At 46.8% G+C, this 27,810-nt stretch overlaps 1 protein-coding gene across 9 annotated transcripts in view; it reads left to right on the plus strand.

Moving 5' to 3' along the window:
- PPP1R13B (protein phosphatase 1 regulatory subunit 13B) overlaps positions 1-27,810 on the plus strand; it is a 158,180-nt gene that overhangs the window by 52,595 nt on the left and 77,775 nt on the right. For 8 of the 9 annotated variants that reach the window (XM_075926477.2, XM_075926476.2, XM_075926475.2 and 5 more), the window contains exon 3: positions 16,904-17,023. In XM_075926477.2, coding sequence (XP_075782592.2) covers positions 16,904-17,023 — 120 coding nt within the window. Of the gene's footprint in view, positions 1-16,903; positions 17,024-22,042; positions 27,785-27,810 lie in introns of those variants that run through there. The other variant, XM_075926478.2, reaches the window with a different exon arrangement.

The following is a 27,810-nucleotide window of genomic DNA, read 5'->3' on the forward strand; positions in this document are numbered from 1 at the left end:
GAACAAACCACAATCCAGGCTTATAGGAAAAATAAGACTATTTACAGGTACTGATTTGAATACCAAGCCATTGTTTCTGGAGTGTCACTAATGGTTCTCATTAGCACATTTAGATTTATAAACAGATTCAAACTTCACATGTGAGAATAACACATGCACACGCATTTCTAGAACTGGAGGTAACCGTAGTTTCTTCTTCGAGAGGTGCTCCATAGCAGGTGTTGGTGCATCTCAGCACTGCGTACCAGTGTGACGGGTATTAAGGGTGCGACCACCCCCTCCTGCCCGGAAGGGGGGGGGTTTGGTGGACCCACTGCCGGACTTGGGTCTGATTCTTAGTTCCTCTGCCCTGTGGGACAGGTCCTTGGGTGCGATCGCCCTCTCCCAGATCGGGAGGGGGGTTCAGCAAACCTGAGTTTCCCTGTGAAAGGGTTGAGTAGTGTCCACCGCCCTGAAGTTTAGCCCATACCCTGGGTGGGGTCTGGAAAAAGTATGTCGCAGCTGAGTTGGGTTTCTGGCCTCCTAGCACGGCTGTGAGCCCTAGAGATAGGGGCAGGTAGGGGAAGGGGGACCTGGGCCCGCCCTTTCCACCAGGTCCCAGCCCGGGGCCCTAAGTGCAGGGGCAGTGTTCCCCTTGCACAACGGACGGGGGCAATCTCAAAACTCGTTCATCCATGGGTGCCAGAGGCACACCGCCCCGGGCTGCTTCCTATCCCCCCGGGTGGTCTGGCCCGGGGAACTGTCGAGGGGCCTTACCCCTGCTTGGTCCGCTTCCAGTCCTTCTGAGCAGTCCGGTGGGCCACTGGTCCCTCTCTGTTTCCATCAGCACAGGGGCAGGTCCTCCCTCTTTCGACCAGGACGGGGCCACCTCCTCTGTGCGCGCCCCCCTCGCCTCTGGCCCGGGGGTGGATGCCGAGCGATGGTGTCCCACCCTTTCTGCGTCGTCCCGTTCCGGGACGTCAGGTGGAGCATCAGAAGCCCTGCCCCCTGAGCCTCTCTTTGCTTGCCGTCCCGTGCGCTCTCCTAACGTTCCTCTGGAGAGTGCTGGCGTGACTTGGCCCTGCCTCCTGGGTGGCGGGACTGCACCGCTTCTCCGCTTGGCCCTGGTCCCACTGTGCTGTAGGCCGGGGCTGCCCTGGCCAGCTGCGGCGCCGGCTCGCCTTCCCCGCCGCAGGGATGGCGGGGCCTCCGCCTCAGCAGTGTGGACCCTCGTGGGTCCGTCACAACCGGAATCTTCAAAGCAGTACTTAGGGGGACCTTGCATGCGCAGCAGCAGGGCGTCCGAGTGCTGTGTGGTGTAGCTGCACACATGCAGCCACCCTTAGTTCCTTTTTAACATTCCCAGCTTAAGACAGGACTCAGCAGTGCTCTTTGCTCAGCATTGTTCTCTGGGTGAAAACGAACTACTTATCTACATTCTCCTTGTTCTTTACCTCGTTACTTATCCAAGTGTGTCCTCTATTAAAACAAAAAACTATTCAAGTTGTTTCTTTCCTCGTTCTGATTTTTACCCTTATTGGACTAAAATGCCTGGATCACCAAGATTTAAGTGTTGGTCTGCATGTAATGACCTGATGCCCATCTCTGATGGACACTCCAACTGCATCAAATGTCTAGAAGAGAGCTGTGTGCAGCAGAACTGTCACTGCTGTGCCAAGCTTAAGGCACATACGTGCAGGGATAGAGAACTCTGCCTTAAAATGCTAATGCTTGAAAGGGTGTAGCGCTCTGCCTCTGACCCAAGCACCCAACGGCCTGAAAAACAGAAATCTGATAAAGAGGGGAAAAAATCCCCAAAGAAGCATGCCGCTTCTTTACCTCATAAATTGCAGTCGCCTAAGCAGCTAATTATTGAGAAGTTGGCATTGACAGTTGAGGCCATGTGCACCTCAGCAAGTATGATGCACCAGGTATCTGTGTCACCCAGTGTGGTACCGTGAAACACAGTGCACAGAATCCCTACACTGAAGCTACAGGCCTTAATGTGCCTGCTACAAGAAGCTCAGCTCCCATTAGGGCACCAGACAAATAAAAGACTGAATCAGCAGCACCGAGAATACATCTCTTGGCACCACAACCTTGGCACTGGACTCCTGTACTGTCAGCTGCTGGCGCCACAACCATAACCACACCGCAACAGTTAGTGGTACTGACGGATTTGAAGAAAACATTGGTGCTGCCTTTGGTACTGTCACTAACGGCACTGTCCACACCAGCACCAAGGTACCTTCATCATAAGAACTTCGCTGTTTCTTCCACTTCCAACTCTCCATTTCTCAGCACCGATCCATCACCAGCCATAGCAGCACCACGACATGTCTCTTCTACGCTATTATCTAGCACTGAAGATGACACAGAGGAGTTCTTTCTCACCCCAACTCTCGCCTGGCATAGAGGTTTCGGTACCATCCTCACATCCTACTTTTATGCACTCACTGGGAGCGTCCCTAGATGCCACTGCCCTGGCCATATGGTTCACAGTGGCAGTATTGGAGCCCATGAGCATATGCATACAAAAGGAAACCTACTAAAAAGATGGACAAACAGCCTGTGCCTTCCCCACCACCCTAGTTTCCATTTCCTAAAAGGATGCAGGAGAATGCACAAGATCAGCAAAACCATGAATCAGGACCAGATGCATCTCCTGAACCAATTCATCCTCTTTGCCAGATTAAGCAGTAATACTGCCACCTCCGATGGTGGTGATGACTTCACATTCTTTCAAGACATCTTCAAAAGGATGGCAGCGGATATCAGCGTTCCCGTGGAGGAAGTCTGAGACCCAACACAAGCTTACCAACATCCTACAGGCCACTCCTACCACCAAAGATCATGCTCCCTGTGGACCCTGCAAAAACGATCTGGCAGACCCTCGCATTTATACTGCCTATCTGCAAACGGGCTGATAGAAAATATTTGTTCCCCCTAAGAGATCCGTGTTTCTGTTTACTCATCCTCTGCCTAATTCTCTAGTAGTTGAGGAATAAACAACACTAGCCACAATCCACCCCAGCTGACAAGAATAGTAAGCGACTAGACCTCTTTGGGAGAGAGGCGTATATGTGTTCCACACTTCAGTTTAGAGTTGCTAACTATGCCGCATTGCTTGGCAAATATGGTTTCAACAACTATTTGAACTATACTTTTATTAATGATATACCAGAGGCAAAGAAACAATATTTAAAGCCTTGCTCTCTGAAGGACACACAATTTCATTCACAGCCTTACAACCTGCTCCTGATGCTGCTGACATTGCCGCTATATTTACAGCCACAGTGGTTGTTATGAGGCAGGCCTCCTGGTTTAACTCCTCAGCTTTCCTGAGGGAAATAGTCTACAGTGGAGGACCTTCCCTTCGAGGGCAAGAAGCTCTTTTCAACAAAGATCAGTGAGGTCCTCCATTCCATGCAGGACTCAAGCCACCCTACATTCCCTGGGGGTTCACATGCAAATAAAAGGCGACAATTTAGATACCAGGTATCCCTCGTACATGTACCATCAGCAGAGACAGGACCACTAGCTTTAGCAGCAATGGTGTCAGGGCAGACAGCAGCACAGATGTAATCACACTAGTGCTGCAAACCAGCTGCTTCAGCAAAACAAACAAATTTTGAGGCCTCGGTTGAGGGACTGAAAGCAACTTCACCTGCTCCAGAACTGCGAACTTCTGAAACCGTTCAACCAGAGTCTTCTGCTCTTTTTTACATAGCATGGCAGACCACAACATCTGCCAAATGGGTGCTGTAATTCCCCCTTCTCACCCACCTACCCCATCACTCTTCAGGGATCACTCTAAAGACGATATCCTATAATGTGAAGTTGACAGTCTTCTTAGAATGGGCACTATAGAACCAGTCCCACAGGATATGAGGGGAGTGGGTTTTAACTCTTTCTCATTCAAAAGAAGAATGATGGAAGGTTCCCCATTTTAGACCTTAGAGCCCTTAACAAATTTGTAAAAAGTCAAAAGTTCAAGATGGTAACACCAAAAACCATCATTCCTGCTCTGGAGCTTGGTGACTGGTTTTTGTCTCTTGACTTACAGGACTCCTATTTTCATGTGAACATTAACCCCACTCATAGGCACTTTCTCCGCTTTGTCCGAGGTATGTGCCACTATCAGCATATTGCCCTACCATTTGGACTCTCCGTGGCCCTGAGGGTCTTCTCCAAAATGCTTGCAGTAGTCACTGCCTACCTAAGGAAAGAAAAAATAACTCATTATCTCGACAACTGCCTAATCAAGTCCAGATAAGAGGCACGGTCCCTATCATGACATTCATATGGTCATGACTTGCTTCTGATCTTTGGGCCTACTGATAAACTAAACAAAGTCAGTACTCACACTGGTGCAGTTTATGGGCGCGCAACTCAACAGTTGCAATAGTTTCCGTGCCCACTGAAAGGTTAGAGAAGATCAGGGCCCTGATCCCAAAAGCTATGCATGATGCGGCAGGTAACGACATACGAGTGTCTTCAGTTGCTTGGCCACATGGCAGCATGCAACCCAGTGGTCCCCAATGTACGCCTGTTCATGAGGTGCTTCCAGGATAGGCTCAGCACGGTCTACAGACCGAACTATCATCCCTATCATACCAAGTCTTTCCGTCCTGCCCACGGTAAAAAATGCACTACTATGGTGGACAAGGACACAGAACTTATGTACAGGGGTTCCATTTCAGCCATCATAGCCCTCCACCATCATCACAACAAACACCTCCCTCACGAGCTGGGGGGCGCACATAGGAAAGCTAACACAGAGCCTCTGGACACTGAAGGAAAGGGCTCTCCGCATAAATGTACTAGAACTAAAAGCTATAAGATGAGCCTGCTAACACTTCCTTCCAGCAATAGCACACAAGCATGTCAAGATATATACGATAATGTCACCAGCATGTTTTATATAAACAGACAGGGAGGAGTCTGTTCCCATGTCCTCTGTAGATGCTGTTACCCTGTGTAATTGGTGCCTTTCCATGCGATCACTCTCAGCACGTGTTACCTACCAGGTGCATTTAATACCACAGCCAATGCATTAAGCAGATCGCTACCTCAACATTATGATTGACAGATAGATCAGCAGACATTAGGTGTGATCTTTGCACACTGGAGTCGCCATTTGATAGACCTTTTCGCAACAAGCACCAACAAAAAATGTCCCCTATGTTCCTCTTGGATGGGTATAAGCAAAGGCTCCCTCGTAGATGCTCTCATCATAAAATGGAACTGTTGGCTCCTCTACACCTTCCCTCCCATTCCCTCTCCTTCTCTGCACGATACTCAACACATAAGATGGGACAAGGCCAGAGTTGTTCTAATAGCTCCATGCTGGCCCAGAAAACCTTGGTTCCCTTTCCTTGGTTTCCTTTCCTCAGCAGAAAGGCACAATTTATTGTAAACAAAGCACAGTAATAGCTTCCCTAGATAAGATATCTACAAGTAAGCTAAGAATTTGTGCCCATGACAATGACCGTAACTCAGTGCCAGGAATGAGACGGTACCCCCTCAGTCAGACAAAAACAGTTCTTTGAAAGAGGTTCTTTCAAAAAAGTAGTTTAGATGCGGTTCTTTTGAGGGGTCTTGACCATTGCTATCTAGGTCTCAAGTCTTACACCAGGCCTGCAATACCTGGCTTATGTTTCAGACCCTCCTATTACTACACTCTGTACTCATGACAGGACCAAACATCATCTAGACCATCATGACAAATGTTTTGTCTAACCAGCTCTTTAAAACCTTCAATGACAGACATTCCAGAACCTCTCTAGGCAATCTATTCCAGTGCTTAACCACCCTGACAGTTAGGAAGTTTTCTCTAATAGCCAATCTAAACATCACTGGCTGCAATGTTAAGCCTATTACTACTACTCAGGTTAAGGAGAATAATTTTTATCTCTCTTTATAACAAGCTTTTAGGCACTTGACATCTGCAGTCATGTTCCATTTCAGTCTTCTCTTTTCCAGACTAAACAAAACCAATTCTTCCAGTCTTCCATCATAGGTCATATTTCCTAAAGTTTTAATTTTTTTTTGGCTCTTCTCATGACCTTCTCCAATTTGTCCATCTTTCCTAAAATTTGGTGCCCAGAACTGGAGACAGTACTCCAGCTGAGGCTTAATCGGTGCAGAGTGGAAGGGAAGAATTTGAGTCTTGTGTACCACATTGCTGCTTTTAATACAACCCAGAAAAATGTGTTGGGGGGTGGGGGGATTCCCAAGAGTGTCACACTTGACTCATTTTGCTTGTGGTCCACTCTGACACCTAGATCCCTTTCTGCAGTACTCCTTCCTAAACAGTCGCTTCCCATTTTTTATGTGTGAACCTGATTGTTCCTTCCTAAATGAAGTACTTTGCATTTGTCCTTATTAAACTTCATTCTGTTTACCTTAGATCATTTCTACAGTTTGTCGAGGTTATTCTGAAGGTTATAATCCTAATCTCCAAAGCACTTGCAACCCCTCCCATCTTATCATCTGCAAACTTTTTGTAAACAGACTCTCTACATAATTATGTATATCATAGAATCATAGAATAATAGGACTGGAAGGGACCTCGAGAGGTCATCGAGTCCAGCCCCCCGCCCTCAAGGCAGGACCAAGCTCCGTCTACACCATCCCTGACAGATGTCTATCTAACATGTTCTTAAATATCTCCAGAGAGGGAGATTCCACCACCTCCCTTGGCAATTTATTCCAATATTTGACCACCCTGACAGTTAGGAATTTTTTCCTAATGTCCAATCTAAACCTCCCCTGCTGCACTTTAAGCCCATTACTCCTTGTCCTGTCCTCAGAAACCAAGAGGAACAAATTTTCTCCTTCCTCCTTGTGACACCCTTTTAGATATTTGAAAACCGCTATCATGTCCCCCCTTAATCTTCTTTTTTCCAAACTAAACAAGCCCAGTTCATGAAGCCTGGCTTCATAGGTCATGTTCTCTAAACCTTTAATCATTCTTGTCGCTCTTCTCTGTACCCTTTCCAATTTCTCCACATCTTTCTTGAAATGTGGCGCCCAGAACTGGACACAGTACTCCAGCTGAGGCCTAACTAATGCAGAGTAGAGCGGCAGAATGACTTGACGAGTTTTGCTTACAACCCACCTGTTGATACAACCTAGAATCATGTTTGCTTTTTTTTTTGCAACAGCATCACACTGTTGACTCATATTCAACTTGTGGTCCACTATGACCCCTAGATCCCTTTCCGCCATGCTCCTTTCCTAGACAGTCGCTTCCCATCTTGTATGTATGGAACTGATTGTTCCTTCCTAAGTGGAGCACTTTGCATTTCTCTTTATTAAACTTCATCCTGTTTACCTCTGACCATTTCTCTAACTTGCTAAGGTCATTTTGAATTATGTCTCTATCCTCCAAAGAAGTTGCAACCCCACCCAGTTTGGTATCATCTGCAAACTTAATAAGCGTACTCTCTATCCCAATATCTACATCATTGATGAAGATATTGAACAGTACGGGTCCCAAAACAGACCCTTGCGGAACTCCACTTGTTATCCCTTTCCAGCAGGATTTAGCACCGTTAACAACAACTCTCTGACTACGGTTATCCAGCCAATTATGCACCCACCTTATTGTGGCCCTATCCAAGTTATATTTGCCTAGTTTATCAATAAGAATATCATGCAAGACCGTATCAAATGCTTACTAGAGTCTAGGTATATGACATCCACTGCTTCTCCCTTATCCACAAGGCTCGTTATCCTATCATTGATAAAGAGATTGGGACAGGTTCTGGCCAAAATCGATCTCGGCCAAACCCGATTTGTTATGTTCTTCTAACGTGGCTGTTAATTATTCCCAGATAATAGTTATCAATGGTTATCCAACCACTTGTGTACCCACATTTTTATACTACCCCCATCTAAATTGTGACGAGGAGTCCTGTGGCACCTTATAGACTAACTGAAGTGTAGGAGCATAAGCTTTCGTGGGCAAAGACCCACTTCGTCAGATGCATGTAGTGGAAATTTCCAGAGGCAGGAATAAATATGCAGGCCAGGATCAGGCTGGAGATGACCAGGTGGATCCAATCAAGGAGGATGAGGCCCACTTCTAGCAGCTGATCTGGAGGTGTGAATTCCAGATCAGCTGCTAGAAGTGGGCCTCATCCTCCTTGATTGGATCCACCTGGTCATCTCCAGCCTGATCCTGGCCTGCATATTTATTCCTGCCTCTGGAAATTTCCACTACATGCATCTGACGAAGTGGGTCTTTGCCCACGAAAGCTTATGCTCCTACACTTCAGTTAGTCTATAAGGTGCCACAGGACTCCTCGTTGCTTTTGCAGATTCAGACTAACACGGCTACCCCTCTGATACTTGACATCTAAATTGTATTTCCCTAATTTATAATGAGACGGTCATGCAAGACTGTATGAAATGCTTTACTAAAATCTAGGTATGCCACATCTATTGCTTTCCCCTTATCCACAAGGCTTGTTATCCTGTCAAAGAAAGCTATCAAGTTGCTTGGACAGGACTCGTTCTTTACCAATCCATGCAAACTGTTACATATCCCTTTATCTTGTAGATGTTTGCAAATGGATTGCTTAATTATTTGCTCCATTATCTTTCCTCGTACAGAAGTTAAACTGACTGGTCTGTAGGTTCCTGGGTTGTCCCTTTTTATAAAATGGGCAGTAGATTGTAACTTAAAGCAAAATGCATCATTTCTCACACTTTAAAAATATCCAAGTTATGCATATTCATAAGCTGATTTTCATAAAGTACAGAGGACCCATGCCAATACTTATTAATGAACTCTTCAGTGTTTGGAAATGTTTCAGTTTATTTCTTAACTACACATTTTTATAGTCTTTTAAGGACACAAGCACATATTTCTAAAGTAATAAAATTCATTCCAGCTAGGATATTTTGAGAATTGTTTGTGTGGAATTACTAAAGTTTTTTTTTTTTTCTTTCTTTGTGTGAAAATCCAATTTTCAGATACATAGTTGCTCTGATAATATACCGCACTTTCCTTTTCATAATTAGGTCTTTTCTGAATATGTTAGATGATTTCCCTTCTTGAGAGAAGGATTACATTTGTCCTAAACTGGTATTTATACAAAGGGGAGGTGTCTTTTATCTAGATCAGACACATGTAGGGGTAATAAATATTGGTTTATGGCCCAAGAGGGCTATCTTCTTGATATCTGTTATCTTTTGGTGAAAGAAAGCAGAAATCTCCTGCAGTTTCTTTAACTAGCCCTAACATTTAATAAATAGAGATATCATTTTTATAAACAATCTTGGCAATATCATATTTGTAGCTATATTATAATTTTAATATATAATAAAGGCACAGATAGTTTATAACTATATAATATATAATAAAGGCACAGATAGTTTATAACTATTTTAAGTTATAATTCTGTTATCATTATACTGTAGGAGAGAACTCATTAATATACATTTAACCTAACCTAAATTTATTTTAAAACACTCCAAACTGAGTAATTCAGATCAACACACACATTCGATTTACTAATCTTAGATTGGTATGGGTAAATACCACATATGTTAAATTATTTAAGAAATGTTTAGTGGATAACATTTCTATTGCTATGAATATCTAAGAATGAAATTCATTTTCTCTTTTCAAGGAGAGGGGAGTTTAGAAAAAATTCATACTCTTGAAGACCATAGACAAGACAGATTTTGAAAATATTTTGATAAAATACTTATTACATTTACCTTGATTTCCTTTTTCTCTTTATTGCCAGAAAGTGTCCAGACATAATACTTAAAATGAAAACAACCTGAAACCTTGTTTTATCAGGCTAATGTTCTTATTAGACCATCATATCCTGGTCAGTGCATGAGATTCCAGATGACTTTTGAGAGTGGTATGAGTACTAGGCTGAAGAAGTAGGGGTGGCGAATGGCGGGACTCTATTCCTCATGGAAGAGTGAAGTTACTTCTCTTCATTGAAAGTTAAAGAAAAGTTTCTTTGCTGTGAAGTAAAAATTAAACAAATTAACAAAAAAAAGTAGGCTGGTCCACATAGGAAAGCTTATCAACTTATACTGATATAATTGTAGATGTTTGTTTACACTGGTAAGTGTCACTGTTAAACACTTTTTATTTTACCTTATTGGAGGAAGGGATTCTATTAAATACATTTTTTTCTTAAAATTGGTTTTTAAAATCCAGTACCTTCTCTTATTACATCAATGGAGTATGAGATATGTCTTTCTTATTTTCTTACATTCCCACCTATTAGTAGGAAAGTGGCACTCCTTCATAGATTTTTCTAACTTGTTCATTATTTAAACACTGAAAAGTATAATTATGACAAGTCTGGATTGTAGATTCATTGACATTTCTATGTATACAGGAGTGTTTGGACTCCTTACAAATAGAATTTCACATGCTAATAAAACCGAAGAAGTATTTCCTAAAATTGGCTTAATAAAAGTTAAATTTAAAAGCTTGATGTTTGTTGCTTATTCTTCTGCTAGTAAGGTTGATATTTGTGAAAATAAACTCCCATTTTGAGCAACCAGGTGTCTATGTAAAACAGGGTGGATTGATTTAAATCGCCCCAAAATTTGTTGATTTAAATCATGTTTTCTATGGATACTTCACATATTGGTGCAAATCTCATCACTAAAACATGTTAATTTACAGCTCAGTGCAGCATTTTACAACATCTAAGAGGGTATACTTCATGTAATATTTTTACATAAATTAATAAAAAATCAAGTGAGGAAGTGGTACCTAATCATTACCTATGTCAAGCTGCAGATACAACAGCAGAACATTAGTTCTTACCATTCCTAATCAGACATTTTTAGTTTACATTAAATCTCAAATGGTATGTAAAATTTCACATTTGCAGTTGCAGCAGTCTCCTGAGTTGCCTGCTGCTCGCTGTCTTTAAACTTTTTTTTAGACATGTCCTCAGAACACAAAATTTACAGTGTCCTTAAACTTCTACAACTAGCCCTCATTTTCCACACTCCCACTGTCATTTTGATGCAGCTCTCGTTCCAAGTTACCAAAAAAGCTAAGACTGCACTGCGCTTAGAGTGCACTTAATTTTGGAATAAGCCCTGCTGAAAACAAGTATAAGATGGGACTCTTTAGGGAAAGTTAAGTTATGCTGAAGTAAAATAGGGTATAGACTTATAGCCATTATGGTCCATGATAATGATGTTCAAAAATAAGAGCCTTGGATCGTCTTTCTCTCTCTCTCTCTCTCAACATTTTTCCTGGTGGGATGACAGTGATGTCATCATTTCACTCTGTCGCCATGCCTCCAACTCCAAGCCCAGAGAACGCTCCCCCTCACCACCAGCCTCTCGCTATGCTGTGAGCACGGCAGACTTCTCCACTGACTGCTCTCTGTGAAATGGGGAGGAGGGCGGCTTTGACCCTGCGCATGCCCTGGAGCAGTGTCAGCCTGCCTGGCCCATGCGCCTGCAGTGTGTCTTTGCTCTTTGCAGCCCAGGTCCGGCCACAGAGCTTGGGGATCATGCTACAGGTCTCCCCTCCTCCTCCCAGTGAGTGGTTCCATCATGTGCTGGAGGCCCAGGCCCCTGATTGAGGCACGCTTTCCCAGGCCTGTTGCAAGCTGGGCGTGTCTTGGTCTCCACATTAGCCGCTCTGGGCTCCCCACAGAACAAAGCTCCCCAAACAGGCCTGTTCAAAAAGGCTTGGCTGGGGGCGGGCTATGGCTCCTGCTGCAGTGGCCAGGGCTGTGCTGCCTGGTCCCATGGCACTCTGGTGGGGGAGGGAGCGCAGCTTGATGAGTTTGTGGGAGGGGGCAGGATGTGTGGAGGAAGGGGAATAGGGTGTATGGGAGGATGATGGGGGTAATGGAGATATAGGAATGGAGGCAGGGGGATGGGAAATGTGGGAGTGACTACTTGACTGCTTGCCCTCTCCTCCCCTGCCGCTGCCTCTGTATCACAGGCATCAAGAGAGCGTGGAAAGCAGGAGCCAGTGATGGGGAAAGCTGGCTTAAAAGCTGGTTCCCTCCAGCACTCTCTCTTTGTGATGGTGAGGGGGCAGGGGAGGCAGAGCTGGAGCGGTCCCAGAGCCAGCGTAAGCCATGATTGTTCAGCCCCGGCTCGTGCCACTCATTGGAGGTAACCCTGCTGCAACTCTGCACTTTAAATGTAGTAAGAGCCACTGGGCTCATTTAAAATGCAGACCCTCAGCTGTGGTAGCAAGCAGCCTCCTTTATCGATTAATCAAGTAGTTGATGGAAATTCCATCAACTACTTGATTAGCTAATTAACTGTTAACATCTTCAAAATATCCCCAGGTTTTTACACCTAGAAGCTGTGACAGACTGTAGCATCTTTCTGATAAGATTTAATTGTAACTTCATTTTAAATGAGAAACTTTTTTAATGGTATTTTTAAAAGCAATACAATTGATGGTTTTTAAAACATCACTGATTTTTATCCTCCTTGGTATAAAATTTTACTGCAATACTTCAGAAAACTTAGTTTTGATTTCTTTTTCTTGCATTTGCTGACTTTGTACAATCTTGTACTAGTTTCTGCTGTATTAATAACTATATTAATAAATAAGTGTAATCTACTCTTTTAGAGTGCTACCACAACTCAATTCTTAGGGGTGAATTATTATAGATAATTTTTTATCTGGTAGACATCCTTAGAATTCTTATGGTTCAAACTGAGTGTGATGCTTTCATAACAGGAACAGAAAACCCAGCAAAGGAGAACAGAATTCAAAGATTTAGCTATCTGAAAATGGTGTAGGTGAGGGAGAATTTCTAGCAAAATTTAACTCGCTGAGCCTCAGTAGGTCACAATTATGAATTCTGAATTCAGAACAAACTGCTGAGAAACAGGGCAGACTCTCTCCCCAAAACTGGGGGTTATTCATCCTTAAGATACATCAACAAAAGCTAGGAACAGTAGTAAACTTCATACTAGCTACCACAAAGTCAGAAATATAGCCTCCTGAAGTATTCCAGTCCTGGATTTAATAGATACTAGACTTAATGATGAATAGTTATTTAAAAGTAATTTAATCGACCAAATGGTTCTTTCCAAAGAACCAGCTACATACCCCAGTCAATATAAAACTGAGATCTTACTCAATCACGCTATTGCTAATCCTTTAGTGCCTAATGTAAAAAGGTTTATTTATAAGAGAAAATAAAGAGGTAAGAGATTAAATTAACAGAATCAATACATAAAATAATTACAAAGTTCTTGGATCAGATTTGAAGAAATAATGGCACAAACTGCTATCTTGTTAAATCTCTGGCTGCTTTCAATTGACTAGAAGATCTCCTGTCCCTTGTTGGTGTTCCTCTGAGTACAAAAATAGGAAAAAAGAACAGAACATAGAGGTTTCCAAGGCCTTTTATGGCTTTTTCATGTTGAGGGAAACTCAATGTTTCAAGCAGAGCCCTCAGCCCAGTTGCTCAGGAAAATGTAGGCACACAAGATACAGTTCGGTACCGCTTGATCTATTCATGTGCCCTTATGTGCTTTGAGTCATAGTAGCATATTCTAGCTAAAAAAGTTATCAGGAAAGTTCATCAAGTGTGGATAAACTTCTGCTATGGCTCATTGTTTTTGTTGATGGTCCATCAATCTAAATATTCCCTTTACAATGTGCTAGCTAGGCCGGATGTAAATATGGTGTGGGTGTTACTCAGGCTCAAACATATTGGAAATACAGTTGTACAGCCACTATTCTTAATTTCAGATACAAAAATGATGCATGCATCCAAATAGGCTAATCCTATTTAGCAAATCTTAATTTTTCCATTGACACCTTGTGCCAGGTGAGGTCACAGAATACCCCTTTGGGGCTGCTTCCTGGTGTACTGACAAAGCCACTGACACTAGCCCCCTTGCTCTCTGGGGCTTCTCATAAGCCTGTCCTGCTGAGCCAGATCTCCTGGTTCTCCCCCAGCCAGGGCACAGAGCTGAGCTCACCACCCCACTCAAGAGTAATACAGACACTGAATCTCTTCAGGTCTGAGGAGAATGCATTTTTGGGCATAGCTTTCAGGAAACCCACACCCCAGCTGGGATCAGAACCCCAAATAAATCATTCAGGCAAGCCCCCTTTAACAATGGAAGGAGGATGATTACTGATTGCTTCTCCAGGTATTAATTATTTACATTGAACTTGATAGTAAATAAAAGTGATTTTATTAAGTACAAACTTAATAGCAGTAGAATTTAAGTGGTTGCAAGTGACAAGACAGTGCAAAGTGAATTCCAGATTTAAAATAAAATACACAGCTAATTATAACACATTAAAAATTACTGCAATCTTACCCTAAAACTGTTCTTATTTCAGCTAAACCTTCAAGCCAAGGAAGATCTTTTTTTTTTTTTACCTGGGATCATGCCAACCAAAGACCATTAGCCTGCAAACTTTTGTATCTTAAATAAGCCTTTCTTTTGAGCAGGAATTCTTTGTTTCTACATTCTCCACTTCCATGGAAAATTTTCTGGACAGATTCTACCAGTTGGGGTGGTCACATATCTTCCTAAAACCAACCACTGCTTAGAACTGTGGTGTCCAACATCCTAGGTACTAGCCACATGTGGCTGGTTGGCTGTCTGAGTGTGGTTAGTTGGCTTGAACAATGTGACTATTTTGCCAATTGAGTGTGGTTGGACACCACGGGCTTAGACTTATAGGACAAAAGAGGCTGGTTATAGATGATCACCCAGATGTTGAGGGAAACATCCTTGAGGGTGTTGGCACATTTAAAACCATAAACCATTCCATAATCCATATTTCTAGCAATACATACAAGAATGATACATACACCAAGATAAGATACACAGATCCAGCAGATTGTGACATTAAAATTGGTAGGTTATATGAGGTATTTTGTCCAAAGCACTTTTTAGTTATTCATATTTGTATCCAAAGTCAATTTTGTAAAGCACCAATGGATGGGGGAGTATCTGTCACACACCTTACATGATACATTTTATACAAGATTCATTGAAATTATACAAAAGTGGTAGCAACAATGAGCAACATAGTCATATTTGAATTACATGATGTCATAATAGGAGAAGGAGAATTCTTGGCTCTGGGAAGGGGGTGAGGGTGCACGAGTAAGGGCAGGGGGCTGTGAGAATTGGGGAAGTTGGGGTTGTGTTCCCTCTAAGCTGCACAGCTTCACAGGTGATTAATCAGCCCCGTCCAGTCAATCAGCTCAGTGCATGGAGCCCTAAGCCTCTGACAAAGTGGGGCTGATTAATCGTCTGTGAAGCTGTACTGCCCTGCAGCTTAGAGGGAACACTGGTTGGGGCAGAGGGTGCTGGAGTGAGAGCAGGGGCTGAGGGGCACAGAGTTCAATGTACGTGGGGGGGCTCAGGGCACAAGATTCAATGTGTGGGGCACTTACAACATGGGAAGGGAGGTGGTGGTGTTCAGGGAAGGGGGCTGGAAGGCTGAGTGGGGGGAGCTTACCAGGGTTGCCCACGGCAGCCAGGGTAACACTGCTCTGACGATGGTTTCTCCTGTAGCTGGCCACTGAGGTCAGCCCCAGACTCCCCACTTGTCCAGGGGGGAGGCTCTGAGGGTTGGCTCCAGACTCTAGTGACTCCCCATGCCTTGCAGCTGATCTGTGGAAGTGTCCAGTGGGCCTTCCCCACCATGTAGCTGGTCTGTGGAGGTGGAGCTCCAATCTCCAGTGGCTCCCCCCATCACTAGTCTCATGGAGACAACGCTCTGGGGGCTAGCCCAAGCTACCAGTTGCCCCCCATCCCACCACTGGTCCTGGGGCCTGAAGCTGGTTAGTATCTCTAGAGATGCTAACATGTACCTAAGTACACAGTTAACCAATGTGCCTGGGCTCATTCTTTAACCCTCTTGGTTACATCCAGCCCTCCGCACCCCTGTTGCCTCTGTATCAGAGGCAGTAGTGCAGTGAGGAGAGGGCAGGCAGGAGCTGCCTGACTGCCTGATATAGAGGCAACAGTATGTGTGTTGGGCGGGAATGGGAGCAGGTGCTCCTGGGGAGCTGGCTTAAAAACTGACTCCCTGTGAGCAACAACTCCCCCCACTTGTGTAAATGTGTAACTACTAAAACATTCTGTGGTTTTACATTTACACAAATACATACATTTTAACATCCCTAATCTTCTTGAGGGGAAGAGGGAGCGACTTCAGGCCTCTCCTCTGTAGGGGGAGAGGAAAATCTCCTTGGTAGGGAGATTGGGCTGCAATTCCTCGCCCCGCCTCTCTTTGTGGGGTGTCTCGGGAGGGGTGGAGGGGGGACACACACTGCATTGCTTAGCCCTGGGATTGGTCTTGGGGAGGCATAGTGGTGGGGATGGTGGGCTGAGGGGCTCTTTCCTCCCCTCGGTCCAGCAGTTTGTGGTAGGGGTGCCACTTAACCTGGCTGGTGACCAAACATTTGGAGCCCCATCCTCAGATGGACACTGTCCTGCCAGTGCAGCTGTTCCCAGTGGTCACTGCAGTATAGCTGTCCCTGCACTCGTTGCCTCCCAAAGGTCAATCTGCATATAGCTCTCCCTCCAAGCAGCCCCCTCCCTTTCCGTGTTATGGAAAACAGTCCCAATCCAGGCACTTCCCATTTTCCTGGCACAGTGAAATCCCGACCTTGCTTTAAGTTTGGATAAGAGAAAGCTGATTACCAAATTTGGTGATCCTAGCTCTTTTCATTTAGGAGGAGTTCTTGAACAAATGAACTTGTGTACTGATGGACTTAAAGATGCCCAAACTCTCTAAAATATCTATCTATCTAAATACAGATATAGATTCGTTTTCTACATGATAATTTCTCAGATGACTGCTTGAAGTGTCTAAAACACAGCCACCTGTTTAAGCAGGGTTTTTTATGTTACTTTGTAAGATGTTGCTGGACTCAGAAATACTTTTATTTTATATTTCCAGAACGCCCTATACCCTTTGATCATATGATGTATGACCATCTACAAAAATGGGGACCCCGCAGGGAAGAGGTGAAATTTTTTCTTCGGCATGAGGAATCTCCAGCTGAAAGCAATGAACAGAGTAAGTACTCTTACCTATCACTACTTATCACAGATAATAACTAATCCTAATTAATCAAATTGCTTCATAGAATTACTTATGGGAAGGCATTACAATTGTTAGTACACATCACAATTCGGGGAACCTGTATTCCTCCCTCTTAGTTCAGTAAGGGCACTCCAAGCTGGCAACAGACTTCACCGGAGCCTAGGTAAGATTGGGGGGAAGGAGGAACTCCACTCCGGGCACCTGGAAAGGATAGGCTTTTGAGCAGAAGGGGCAGGGCTGGGAGCAAGCCTCCCCCACCCAGCCCTCAGTGCTGCCCGGACGGCACAACTATTTAAAGGTCCCGGGCCTCTGGCACTGCTGCTGTCATGGTAGCAGCCTGGAGCCCCAGTCCCTTTAAAATAACCTGGCAACAAGGCAGTGTTTCTTTGCCACGCCCTCCTTTTGGTGGCCCTAGGAGCACCCACTCATAGGTTTCTGACACTCCCACCCAAGTCATACTAGAATCACAGAATGGGAAATAACCTCCAGAGGTCATCTGGTCCAGTCCCCTGCACTCATGGCAGAACTAAGTATTATCTAGAGATTATCCCTGACAAGTGTTTGTCTATTCTGCTTTTAAAAATATCCAATGATGGAGATTCTACAACCTCCCTAAGCAATTTATTTCAGTACTTCACCTTCTTGACAGGAAGTTTTTCCTAATATCCAACCTAAATCTTCCTTGCTGCATTTTAAGCCCATTGCTTCTTGTCCTATGGTCAGAGGTTAAGGAGAACAATTTTTCTCCTTGCTCCTTGAAACACCCTTTTAGGTACTAGAAAGCTGCTATCATGATCCCTCTAAGTCTTTGTTTCCAGACTAAACATACCGGCTACGTCTACACTGGCACCCTTTTCCGGAAATGCTTAAAACGGAACAGTTTTCCGTTATAAGTATTTCCGGAAAAAGCGCGTCTACATTGGCAGGATGCTTTTCCGGAAAAGCACTTTTTCCGGAAAAGCGTCCATGGACAATGTAGACGTGCTTTTCCGGAAAAAAGCCCCGATCGTCATTTTCGCGATCGGGGCTTTTTTGCGGAAAAGACTACTGTGCTGTCTACACTGGCCCTTTTCCGGAACAGTTTTTCTGGAAAAGGACTTTTGCCCTAACAGGAGCAGCATAGTTTTTCCGGAAAAACACTGACAATTTTACAGTAGATCGTCATTGCTTTTCTGGAAAAGCAAGTGGCCAGTGTAGACAGCTGGACAGTTATTCCAGAAAAGCGGCTGCTTTTCTGGAATAAGTGGCCCAGTGTAGACACAGCCACCCAGTTTTTTCAGTCCTTCTTCATAGATAACTTTTTCTGGACCTTTAATCATTTTTGTTGCTCTTCTCTGGACTTTCTCCAAATTGTCCACATGTTTCCTGAAATGCAGCAACCAGAACTGGGCATAATATTCCAATTGAGGCTTCATCAGCACAGTGAAGAGCGGAAGAATCTCTTCTCTTGTCTTGCTTACAACACTCTTGTATATGTTGAACTGATTGTTCCTTCCTAAGTGGAGTACTTTGCATTTGTCTTTATTTTATTTCGTTATATTTACTTCAGACCATTTTTCCAGTTTGTCCAGATCATTTGAATTATAATTCTATCCCTCAAAGCACTTGCAACCCCATTTCAGCTTGAAATAATCTGCTAACACTTATAACTGTACTCTCTATGCCAGTGGTCCCCAACACGGTGCCTGCGGACACCATGGCGCCTGCGGGGGCATTTGTGTGCACCCGCCAAGTGCTCCGGGCTGGCCCATGCCCCGGGTGCGTGGCGCATGGGGGGCGCCGGCCCCGGGAGCGCGGCGAAGTGGCCGCCTGTGCCCCGGGTGCACGGCGCATGGGGAGTGCCGGCCCCGGGCGCGCGGCTATGGAGGGCGCCGGCCCTCAGCACGTGGCTATGGGGGGTGCCGGCCCCGGGAGCGCGACGAATTGGCTGCCCACTACCCAGGTGCGTGGTGCATGGGGAGCGCCGGCCTCGGGCGCGCGGCTATGGGGGCGGGGGGAATGCCAGCTTTGGGCGCGCTGCTATGAGGGGGTGTTGGTCCTGGGCATGCGGCTCTGGAGGACACTGGCACCAGGCTTGTTGCAAATGGGCGGCCCTGCCCGTGACCACGCGGCACATAGGGTTGCTGGCCCCAGGCACGTGGCTCATGGGGGTGTGGCATATGCGTGGCCCCACCCTCGGGTGTGCGAGTGTCCCCGCCCTCTGGCTCCTGGCAGCTTCAAATGGTTGGGGACCACTGCTCTATGCCATTATCTAAATTATTTGATTAAGGTATTGAGCAGAACCAGAACCAGCTAAAGAGCCCCACTTGTTATGCCCTTTCAGTATGACTGTGAACCATTGATAAATATTCCCCGGGAACAGTTTCCTTACCAATTTTGCACATCCTTTATAGATGCTCCATTTAGGTTGTATTTTCCTAGTTTGTTTATGAGGTCATGTAAGACAGTATCAGAAGTTTTACTAAATTCAAGGTATATCATTTCTATACTTCCCACCTTTACCACAAGGCTTGTTACCTTGTCAATGAAAACTGTCAGCTTGGTTTCACATGACAACTCTAACAAGGGCTCTGATAGGTGAGCAATCCTTCAGATCTTACCAAGGGAGTTTTCTGTGGTCACAAATCCATCATAACTCTTAGCTCACAACTAGCACACTCATGAAAAGTTCCCTCCTTTATAAAGCTGGATCTTTGATCTGGGAATGTATAATTAATAAATAATGAGTTTCTTCTCAGAGTGTAGCTTCAAAAAAGGCTGTACTTTTGCATAACATGAGGCGTTACATGTGCATATCACTCCCTTTAGAGATTTCTTGGGAAATGCACTTAATTTTAAAAGGTCACATTGTTTCAAATATTCCAAAACACTTATGAGGGTTTACGTTAGTCAGGTCTTCTCCAAGACATGTAACCCCATAACAGTATGTAAACATGAAGGTTTAACTTAAATTCCGTAAAGTATGTTCAGGATATTGTGGGAAACTGATATATCTGCTGTAACATTGTATTACCCTAATACAGGGGTGGCCAACCTGTTCGAGACGAAGAGCCAAAATAGTGGTGGATAGAGTGCAAAGATCCACATCCCTGGGGAGAAGGCGGGGGTTGTTGAGCAAAAAAAAAAAAAGCGCTGCACTGGGGGAAAATAAGTGCTAGTATGCCGTCCCAGGGCATACTGTCACAAAAAAAGCACTGAGAGGTGCAAGCTCTGGGAGGAAATTTGGGTGCTGGAAGAAGTAGAGAAGAGGATGCTGGCGCAGGGTGGGAGCTCCAGGCTGGAGAGTTTTGGGGTCAGGTGGAAGGTTGGGGTGCTGAGCAAGCCACAGGCTTGGCTTGTGGCTATGAGGGTGCAGGAGTTTGGGCTGGGGTACATGACGGGCTCAGGGCAGGGAGGCTGTGAGGATGATGGGCTCAAAACACAGATTTGCAGTGTGTGGATGGTGCAGGAATGTTGTGGCAGAAGACTGGGGATGTGGGAGTTTGGGGATGTGAGAGGCTCAGGACAGGGGGTTCCAGTGTATGATAGGCTCGGGTTTGGGTTCTGGGGGGGTGCAGGAGTGTTATGATGCTGTGGCCAGATGGGGGGCTTGGTGGCCAGGCTTCATTTTTAAATAAAACATTATGTCAAACACAACATGTTTCAGCATTGTCTTTATAAGAGAGGCAGGGAACCTGTTTTGAGTCAGGGGTCACTGACCCACAGAAAAGTCAGGGCCACACAAGTGAGATGCAAAAATACAACCCCTCCAAAAAAAACCAAGCCTCACTAATGTGGCCCCAACTGTGCTGGTGGGGGCAGGGGACGGTGCTGGTGGGGGGTGGGGTTTGAGCAGGGGGAGGGGACAGGGACAGCTTGGCCAGTACCTGGGGATCCCGGGTCTCAGGAAGCGCACGGGCTGCTCTTCCCCTCCCTTAAACAGCTGGAGCACTTCCTGAAACAACAGGTCTATCACTTGGTGGGGGACTTCCTTCCCCCTGCTGCCTGCCTGTACTGGGTGAGTGGGTGGGTGGGTGTCAGTCCCAGGACTGCATGTCAGCTCCAACTTCTCAGGAAGTGTGTGCTCTTCTTTTGCTCCCCACAACAGCTGTGTGTTTCCTGAGAAGTTGGAGCTGGCATGCAGTACCAGGATTCCTCCCCCCCACCCCCACCCCCCTGCTCTAATCCCCTCCCCCAGAGCCAGGCACCCTCCGGCTCCAACCCAATTCCCCCCTCCCACCCCAAGCCAGACACCCCCTTCCCCCCCCGCTCTAACCCAGGTCCCGGTGCAGGAGCCACTGCTGCTGCCACCACTACCACCATGCGCCTTTCCCTGCAGGCGCTGGGGCATGTGCGCTGAGTGGCCAGCCTTTAGCATGTGCTGTCTGGGGCGCAGAGGGCTGGCCATGAGCATGCTTTGGCTGGGATGCCAAGCGTGAGGGTCAGGGGGAGGGAGGACGTGAGCATGAACAGGGCGGCGGCTGTGAGCATGTACTGGAATGCGGCTCAGAGCAGCCCGGCTGTGAGCAGCCTTGGGCGGAGCGGTCAGCCTGACAATTTTATAATAATAAAATTTTAATCAGGAGCCACAGTTTTTTTCATCAGAGAACCACTGGTCAGCCACCACGGCCCTAATACAATATATGCATACAGTTATTTGACACATGCATAATTTTATAAAATGTGTTGCCCAAAGGCTTGTATGACTATAGCTTTGAAAGTGTTCACCAGGAAATATTAACTTCCTCTCACTCAGTTGAGTATGGGATAATCTTCCTAAAGTGCCGAACTTCTACTGGGAAATTTGTAGCCTCTTTCTAGGCATTGTAACCTTACTGTAGAAAAAACAAAAACTTGATATCGTAATAAATATCGATACATAAGGGACCGTTTGTATACGATTAGAAATAATGTTTTAAGTAAGAGGATTAGAAATAATGTTTTAAGTAACTTAGTTCTTCTTCGGGGATGTCTCCACGGGTGTTCCACTATGGGTGCTGGGCTTGCCCTGGTGCCGCAGACAGAAGCTTGTGATAAGCAGTGTTCGGCCGGACCGCGCATGTGCTGCGGGCTCGCGGCTTTCGCGCTCTTTTCTGTCTCGCGCAATCCGGTCCCCCGCCAGTTCCTTTTTACCGCCTCAGGCTGCAGATGCTTGGGACCGCGCTCCTTACCTCACTCACTGAACTAGACTCCTTCTAGTTCCCCCTTGTACATACAATCCTATTTCCTCCTTTTCCCTTGTTTTTTCTCCTTATTTAGAAAAAAAAAAAAGAGAGAGACAGAACTATCGGGAGTAAGAACAGAAACCGCATACCACTCTTACCTCCTGCCTCTCATCTATTCTCCCATCAACTCCGTTGTACATAGTTGCGTTCACCTTAAAAAAAAAAAAGTAAAAAGAGAAAAGGAACAAAGACAACAGAACAGAGACATTATCACCAAGTTACCAACATTTGAACAACTAGCTGTCTCTCTGCTACTTCAAAAAAAAAAAAAAAAAAAAAACCTGCCTCAGGCTGCTGGCAAAATGTCTGCGACCGGCTTTAAAAAATGCGGCTCCTGCCAGGAGGCAATGCCAGCCTTCGACGGCCATTCAGAGTGCATCTGTTGCCTGGGGGAATCTCACATTCCCCAGAAGGGTACCCATTGTACAAGACTCACCTCCAGAGCTAGAAAAGATAGAGGCGCCTTCGTATGCTCCTCTTTGACAAAGCCCTGCAACTACAGCAAGCTGACTCTGATCAGTAGCCACACAAACGCTGGGCTTCCTCCCCCACTACGGGACTTCAAAAGAAGGCAAGGCTGTCCCCAGCGAGATCCCTGCCAGCTGCCTTTAATGGCAGGGAAAACCAGGCAGACACACCTGGGACGTCTGGCAATGTAAAGCCACGTCCCCCTTCCTCAGCGGCTCTGAAGCCTAAGTGGCCACGGGAGGTTTCCCAAACACTGGCTCCCCAGACAGCACCAGCTCAGCTGCTTCCCTTCACTCCGGCGCAGAGCACTGAGCCGGCTCCGAGAGCAGCCTCGGATCCGACCATCACTGCACTGGTGCCGGCACCGCCTCTGAGTCACCACGCGGTGCCGGACTACACAGCGCTGACCCGCTCCGCTTCCGGTGCGGCACCGATTGCTCCTGCTCTAACTACCATGTGACGACCGTTCACCGCGACATGGCACGTACCATCGCGGCGACCGCTACTCCCGAGATTCACGCAGCGGGTATTCTTGCCGATCACGATCTGCCTTTGACTGTGCTGCACGCAGGCACTCTCCAACTCCAGCTCCCCTTACTCCTCCACACCATTCACCATCACCGTCTCACCATCCATCAGAGCCGGAACATACTCCCTTCGCGGACCAACATTTGGGGACTTCCATCCCAGACTCGTCCCCGCCAGATAAGGCAGTCACGCCAGGTGACAGCTCTCCACCAGATGACCTCCGTCAGTTCCAAGAGTTGTTTAAGCGAGTAGCTATCACACAAGAGAGCCCGCTGCAGGAACTCAAAGACAAGCAACACAAGCTTTTCAGGAATCTCCAACCGCATCATAGGTCAGGTCTGGCCATTCCTCTTGACGAAGGCCTCCTGGAACTGGCTGATGAAGTGTGGCATGCTCCAGCGTTGGCTATTCCCACCAACAAACAGGCCGACAGGAAATATTTCGTACCACCGAAGGGCATGGAATTCCTCTTTGCCCATCCACAGGCTAACTCCTTAGTAGTCGACGCAGCTCAATAGAGGTCTAGAGCCCCAACCTCAAACAACAGGGCTCCGACAGGACGTAAAGAGAATTGACTTCCTGGGCAGGAAGGTCTACACTTCAGCAACGCTACTCCTTAGAATCGCCAATTACTTGGTGCATCTCTCCAATCACACCTTTGATACGTTTTCACGCCTCACCCCCCTCATGGATCATCTCCCTGATTCTAAGAAATTGATCCTGAGGTCAGTAATCCAAGAAGGCTACACATCAGCGAAAACATCCCTCCAAATAGCCATGGACGTCGCTGATAACACTGCTCGCTCCACTGCTACTGCCATTGTTATGCGCAGAGCTTCTTTCCTTCAAGCGATGGGAGTTCCAAAGGAACTACAGGCCAAAGTCGAGGACTTACCCTTTGACAAGGATAAGCTCTTTGCAGAGATCACAGACTCAATCTTACACTCCTCTAAAGACTCCCGAGCAACCTTGCGAACTCTGGGGATGTACACTTCCCCCTTTAAGAGACGCAGATATGACTACTCCTACATAAGACATCAGTGGCAGCAACACCACCAGCAACAGAGGACCTTTGACAACAAACACTCTCGCCAGAGGCCTCAGCAACGCCGAAACCCAAATGGCAGGATAAACATGCCTCCCAACAACAAGCAACAGGTTTGGTGCGTTGGTCGGGGGCGAGCAGACAGTCACAGGCAGCATCACAAATCGTATAACCCAGCTCTTTCACCACCGGCTGAGGCCCTTTCTACAGAAATCACTGTGGACAGAAATCACTATGGACAGATGGGTCCTCGAGATTGTTCAATCTGGCTACCCTAACCCTTTCATAGCCATCCCACCAACCACCCCTCCCACCCCGTCCCTCTTCAGGGACCCCTCCCACGAGACCCTCCTCCGACTAGAAGTTGACCACCATAGAGCCAGTCCCAAAGGATTTTAGGAACAGGGGCTTTTACTCACATTATTTCCTCACCCAGAAGAGGTCCGGAAGTTGGCGCCCCATCCTAGATCTCCTCCGTTTGAACAAATATCTCAAGAAACAACGATTCAAAATGACGACTTTAGCTGCCATGATCCCTGTGTTAGATCCACAGGACTGGTTTGCCGCCCTCGACCTCCAGGACGCCTATTTCCACGTCCCTATCCATCCAGCTCACACGAGGTTCTTGCGCTTTGTCATGGCAAAGGACCACTTTCAATACAAGGTCCTCCCCTTCAGGTTATCGTCAGCCCCCAGGGTGTTTTCAAAGGTTTTATCCATGGTCACGGCCTTCCTCTGACGCCAAGGAGTACTCATCTTCCCTTACCTGGACGATTGCCTACTCAAGGGCCCTTCTGCACATGAGGTCTCCCAGATGGTTCACCTCATGAGGCAAGTCTTTCAGTCGCTCGGACTCCTCCTCAACAAGCAAAAGTCCATTTTGCACCCCACTCAGAACATCGAGTTCATTGGGGCCCGCCTGGACTCACTTGCCGGCAGAGCGTTCCTACCCTTACAGAGATTTCAAGCCATCCAAGATCTCATTCACACCATCACCATCAGCCCTACCGTTCCACTCATCACATGCCTCAGACTGATGGGCCATATGATGCCACAACATACGCGGTGAAATACGCCAGACTACATCTGCGCGCCCTTCAGTACTGGCTGACTTCGTATATGACCACACCAGATACGATCTCCACAGGCCGGTAACGCCGCCACCTGGCGTTCTCCATCACTCCTATAGTGGACCAGCCACACAAACCTACGGTCAGGTATACCTTTCCATCGGCAGGAGCCACTCCACCAAATCACAACGGATGCCTCCCTAGTAGGCTGGGGGGCTTACATGGGCTCCCTCTCAGTCCAAGGCCAATAGCCCCCACAAGAAGTATGGCTACACATAAACCTTCTAGAGCTATGCGCCATTTTCAAATCATGAAAATACTTCCTCATCTACATTCGAAACACCATGGTGAGGATACTCACGGACAACATCACAGCCATGATGTGAATCGCCAAGGCAGCGCTTGCTCCCGTTCCCTATGCATGGAAGCCATCTGCTTTTGGAACTGGTGCATTCGCCACGGAATGACACCTACGGCATCCTACTTACCTGGCGCCACAAACGTGACTGTAGATTTCCTGAGCAGACACTTCCATGTGAAGCACGAATGGGAAATGCATGATGGCATCCTACACAAGATCTTCCAACGTTGGGGTACTCCCCGAGTGGACCTCTTTGCAACTCCCGCAAATACAAAATGCCGCAAGTACTGCACCAGGGCGGGTTTAGGCCGCGCATCCCTGGGAGACGCCATCCTTACGACTTTGCGCAGACCCCTCCTCTATGCATTCCCCCCCATACCTCTGATCCCCAAAGTCCTTTAGAAGCTGAAGGCGGACAGGGCAACACTAATCCTCATAGCCCCAGGCTGGCCTCACCAGCACTGGTTTCCCTTCCTCCACTGTCTCTCCGCGCGGACACCGATCTGCCTTTCGCCTCTCCACAATCTCCTCACACAAGACCGAGGACACCTGAAACACCCCCAGATACAAATGCTGAACCTAACAGCATGGTTCCTAACTGGCTGACTCCATTCGAATCCCTCTCCTCCGTTCCAGTCCAGCACGTCCTACTACACAGTAGATGACAAACCATGAGAAAAACTTACCTTCACAAGTGGCGCAGATTCTCCACCCGGTGTACCTCAAACCACCACGATCCGACACGTCCGTTGATCCCCTCCGTCCTGGACTAAGCGTTGCACCTAAAGAACAAAGGCCTCGCGTTAGCCTCCATCAGGGTGCACCTCGCAGCAATTTCAGCATTCACATCACCGATAGATGGCGTTTCTGTCTTCACCCATCCTACTGCTAAGAGATTTCTCAAGGGTCTTACCAATATGGCCCCACCGCACGACCCAGTCCCACTGGTGTGGAGCCTGGATGTAGTCCTCGACGCCCTAATGAGGCCACCGTTCGAGCCTCTGGCGACTGTATCCTTGCATTTCCTCACTTTGAAAACCGTTTTCCTGCTGACCATAACGTCGGCATGCAGAGTGAGCGAGCTTTCCGCCATGATGGCCACGCCACCATATAAAATTTTTCGTAAGGATGGAGTAGTCTTGAGACTACACCCAAGATTCATACCCAAAATTGTCTCACATTTCCATGTCAACGAACCAGTGATCTTGCCAACCTTTTTCCCGAAGCCCCGTGCCTCACCATGAGAAGCGGCCCTACATTCCTTGGACACCCGCAGGGCCTTAGCATTCTACATAGATCGCACTAAGTCTTTCAGGCGTATGGACCACTTATTCGTCTCCTTGGCACAGAGGTCAAAGGGTCAACGCCTGTCTTCCCAAAGGATTTCCAATCTCGTAACCTCATGCATAATGCAATCGTACGCAGTGAAAGGCTTACCCCTTCCATCCCAACCATGCGCACACTCCACTAGAGCCATGGCCACATCTGCAGCGTTTCATAGAGGGGTATCTCTGAAGGACATCTGCAGGACGGCGACCTGGTCACATGAGACTTTCGTCAAACACTATTCTATTTCTCTAATCACTTGTTCAGATGGGGCAGTGGCAACTGCAGTGCTCTCCACAGCGGATAAATAGGGACTCCTTCCCCACCTTCCATTCTGGCGACTACTGCTACATAGTCACCCATAGTGGAGCACCCGCAGGGACATCGCTGAAGAAGAAAGCGAAGTTACTCACCTTCGGTGCAGTAACTGTTGTTCTTCGAGGTGGTTTCCCCATGGGTGCTCCACTACCCGTCCTCCTCCCTGCTTCGGAGTCCTCTCTCTTTCTGCTCTTGTCTCTTACAGACTCCGAGGCGGTCTCGAGGAATTGGCGGGGGGGCCGGACCGTGCGAGACAGAAAACAGTGCGAAAGCTGCAAGCCCGCAGCACATGCGCGGTCTGTCCAAACATTGCTCATCACAAGCTTCCGTCTGCGGCACCGGGGCAAGTCCAGCACCCATAGTGGAGCACCTGCGGGGACACCACCTTGAAGAACGACAGTTACTGCACCTAAGGTGAGTAACTTCACTTTTTACAAATT

The sequence above is a fragment of the Pelodiscus sinensis genome, chromosome 5 (assembly GCF_052426305.1).
Source record: "Pelodiscus sinensis isolate ZL-2025 chromosome 5, ASM5242630v1, whole genome shotgun sequence".
Classification (NCBI taxonomy): Eukaryota; Metazoa; Chordata; order Testudines; family Trionychidae; genus Pelodiscus; species Pelodiscus sinensis.